The sequence below is a fragment of the Corylus avellana genome, chromosome ca4 (genome assembly GCF_901000735.1).
Source record: "Corylus avellana chromosome ca4, CavTom2PMs-1.0".
Lineage (NCBI taxonomy): Eukaryota > Viridiplantae > Streptophyta > Magnoliopsida > Fagales > Betulaceae > Corylus > Corylus avellana.
This window is the reverse complement of record NC_081544.1, coordinates 19,302,953-19,306,292: the sequence shown is the minus strand read 5'-3', so window position 1 is coordinate 19,306,292 and position 3,340 is coordinate 19,302,953. Positions and strand designations below refer to the sequence as shown.

The 3,340-nt window shown below is 41.7% G+C and overlaps 1 protein-coding gene across 1 annotated transcript; it reads left to right on the top strand.

The window, feature by feature from the left end:
- Positions 1–1,164: 1,164 nt before the first annotated feature.
- On the top strand, positions 1,165–2,341 carry LOC132179081 (HMG-Y-related protein B-like). The gene is made up of 2 exons (XM_059591712.1): positions 1,165–1,425; positions 1,562–2,341. The coding sequence occupies exons 1-2, from the start codon at positions 1,348–1,350 to the stop codon at positions 2,057–2,059; spliced, it is 576 nt and encodes a 191-aa protein (XP_059447695.1). The 5' UTR covers positions 1,165–1,347; the 3' UTR covers positions 2,060–2,341.
- The last annotated feature ends 999 nt before the right edge of the window (positions 2,342–3,340 follow it).

Below are 3,340 nucleotides of genomic sequence, written 5' to 3'. Positions count from 1 at the left end.
GGGCCAAGGGGGTGGTCCGGCCACCCCCAGACCGGCAAGGGGGTGGCTTCCCGATTTCGTGTGTTTTTTTTATTTTAAATTTAAATTTTATTTTAATATTATGTCCAAAACGACGTTGTTTTGGGTTGGGTGGTGATGTAGTGTTGAAGCCCAAAACGATATAGTTTTGGAGTCCAAAACGACATAGTTTTGGTTGAGGGTAAAACGGCGTAGTTTTGGTTGAAGGTAAAATTGGTATAAAGAGTTAAAAGGGTCAAAAGTGAGAGAAAATGGAAGTTTAGGAGGCCTAAGTGAGAGTTTTAAAATTTCAGGACGAATTTATCAAAATCGCTGAAAGTTCAGAGGGACTTTCTGAAATTTTTTTTAATAATAATAATAATAATAACAAACGCACCTAGCACCCAAATTGCAATTGCAGAGAAGCCGATGGCCGAGTGCAAATCACAGAAGAATGCCAGGGACCCACGAAGTCGAAAAGTGGCGAGAGGTATCTATCCATAAAACATCGTTTCGATTTAAATGGTCGTACGGTCCATAGCAGCTCGAATTTCGAGCGGAAGGCTGTGATGGAGTACCCCTAGGTGTACACGTCTCTGACACAAGTCAACCAAACAATCACCAACCATTTGATCCTTTACGCTGCAACGCTGCGTTGCAAGGTAACACGTACACATCCCACACACACAACCGCACCTCTGTCTCCTGGATGGTGGACCACAAACCCGGTCCACCTGGGGGCCCCACTTTCCGCACTCGGATGTTGGATCTGGGTCTTTGAATCAATATAATCAGGCATGGTCATGTACACGTGAAACTTGTATCGTGTCAACGTCCAATAGCTGGAAATCCAAAAATCTTTCCCGCTCTTCTGAATGTCTAGCTTTTATCCAATTGGATTCTGAAACGTGGTAAACTATTCCACGCTAAAGCACATGGAACCTCTACTCAAATTATTCGAAACGCTCTCGACAAGGGATGGATTCAAAATGAGGGACATTCTGGTAACTTGGCATCTAACAAATTTCAAAACCCCGAACGAGTCCCCATCCACGTCAGCAATCCGTGTGACGCCCTCACAGAAAAGCCTCAACCGTTCGATTCCCAGCCAAACGTGCAACCCCTAGCCGTCCGATGGCATTCACTAGGCTCTCATCCCCTTCCCTTTCCCCTCGATCGGATCCTCAAGAAACGCCCTTTTAAATCCAACCCCTCTTTACCCTCTCAACTTGCGTTTCCTCTTCCCACCAAACCTACAGTCCCCTCCTTTCTCTGTCTTTCATACAAACAAACACACACACTCTCTCTCTCTCTCTCCTACTCTCTTTCGCTTCTACAAGCAGTCCTCCCATGGCCACTGAAGAAACCAGTAACCCACCTCCACCTCAGCCGTCCCCGGCAGCTCCCCCACTCCCTCAGTACCCTGAGGTACGCGCAGTTTCTCGTCCATTTTCTTCAACTTTCTTTCCTCGCCATCCAAACACTTCTGGGGTGTTTTGTTTTTGTTTTTATTTTTGAAATTGCAGCTGGGTCTGATGGTTTTGAGTTATTTTGTATTTTCCAGATGATTATTGCGGCGATCGAGGCTCTGAACGATAAGAATGGCTCGAACAAGTCGGCCATCGCCAGGTACATCGAGTCAACTTACACGGATCTTCCGGCGGCTCACTCCACGCTGCTCTCGCACCACCTCAACAAGCTGAAACAGAGCGGCCAGCTCGTCCTGCTCAAGAACAACTACATGAAGCCCGATCCCAACGCGCCGCCGAAGCGTGGGCGCGGTCGCCCTCCCAAGCCCAAGGCGCCTCTGCCTCCGGGCGTCGCGATGTCGCCACCAAGGCCCCGCGGCCGTCCGCCCAAGCCCAGGGACCCCTTCGCGCCGCCGCCGCCACCCAAGGCCAAGAGCCCCTCTTCCGGGACTGGCAGGCCCCGTGGTCGTCCACCCAAGAAGGCCAAGACGGCTGCCGCTTCGGCTCCGTCTGCGGCTCCGTCAGGCGGCGCACCCAGAGGAAGGGGAAGGCCGCCCAAGGTGAAGCCGGCAGTGGCCCCGGTTGGGTGTTGAGCTTAGCTCAGAGAGAGAGAGAGAGAGAGAGAGAGAGAAAGAGTTAGCTTTTTTTTTTTTTTTAATTGTTTTTTATTTTTATTTTTATTTTAGTTAGGTGTAGTTTTCTGCTAATTGATGTCTTTATCTTTATCTTTATCCACTTTTTTGTCTCTTTATTTAATTTCTCTCTCTCTTTTTTTCTTTTTCTTTTTCTTTTTTAATTATGTGGTGGGTGTTGTAAGGTTGTAATGTGGAGGTGGGTTTAATGTGACTGTAATTGAATGTAAATTGTTCAGCGGCTGTTTAGGCTTTTGGAAATTATAATTTAATCTCTCTCTACAAAAAAAAAGAAAAAAAGAAAAAAGAAAAGGGCTAAAACGAGACTAATTATTCTGATTACTTTTTTCACTGTTGCTTTCGCATTTTTGTTATTCCTCTTTTTTACACTTGAAAAATCATGAAATGGATTGGGGGTTTCACTTTCTTTTGTTTGGATTCTATAGAGCAGCTTAAGTGATTGAGCAGTGCACTGAGGAATCTGGCAAAAAGTGGGTAAAAGAAGATAATAAAAATTGAAGGTTCGGGTCGGGTATGGATAGGCCTTTTCCTTTTTTAAAATGTGAGGAACCTTTACAGGTAACATGTGCAGTAAATAGAGTGGCATTTTGCCTTTTGGATAGCACGCTTGAGTGGTTAAGAAAAACTCTTATTACAACCTGTTTGGTTTTTGGAATCTTCCACCTCCACATAATGTGCTTCATGGATATGATTATATTCCTATTTTTAGGGTTGTCCGGAATATGAGATTTCAATGTTTGATTTATTTATTTATTTAATTAGGTTTTTTGTAGGAATTATTTTGAATAATGATTATTATTTTACAATATTGACCTCGTCCTTTTAATTAACTATTGAATTAGTTCTTGCTAAAAAAAAAAAAAGAATTAAAAAAAAAAGTTGGTTGGGATTGTCATGTTAGTTTTGTGAGATAGTTATGCCATAAAAATGTGATTTTTAGTTATTTATTATTATCAAAATTTTTGCATGCTTATGATCTCTTTAATTATATAAGTTTATTTTATATAAAACTACTTAAAAATTAAACAAAAACTAGCAAGAAGGAAAAATAAACTATGTTTTTTATTAATAGTTTATATATAAACTATTAATAAAAAACATAGTTTATTTTTCCTTTTATAAACAGATTTTATGTTCATTTTTGTTTTTTGTTGTTGAATAAAATAGTTCTTCACTTGTATATACAAGTTTAATAAATGGTCACAATCAATTAATCAAACT

What these genes read in the sequence shown, in the direction of transcription:
- LOC132179081 (XM_059591712.1), top strand. Translation starts at nt 1,348, where the DNA reads ATGGCCACTGAAGAAACCAGTAACCCACCTCCACCTCAGCCGTCCCCG. An exon ending in CACTCCCTCAGTACCCTGAG is followed by an intron (nt 1,426 to 1,561) that starts GTACGCGCAGTT and finishes TGTATTTTCCAG; the next exon opens with ATGATTATTGCGGCGATCGA.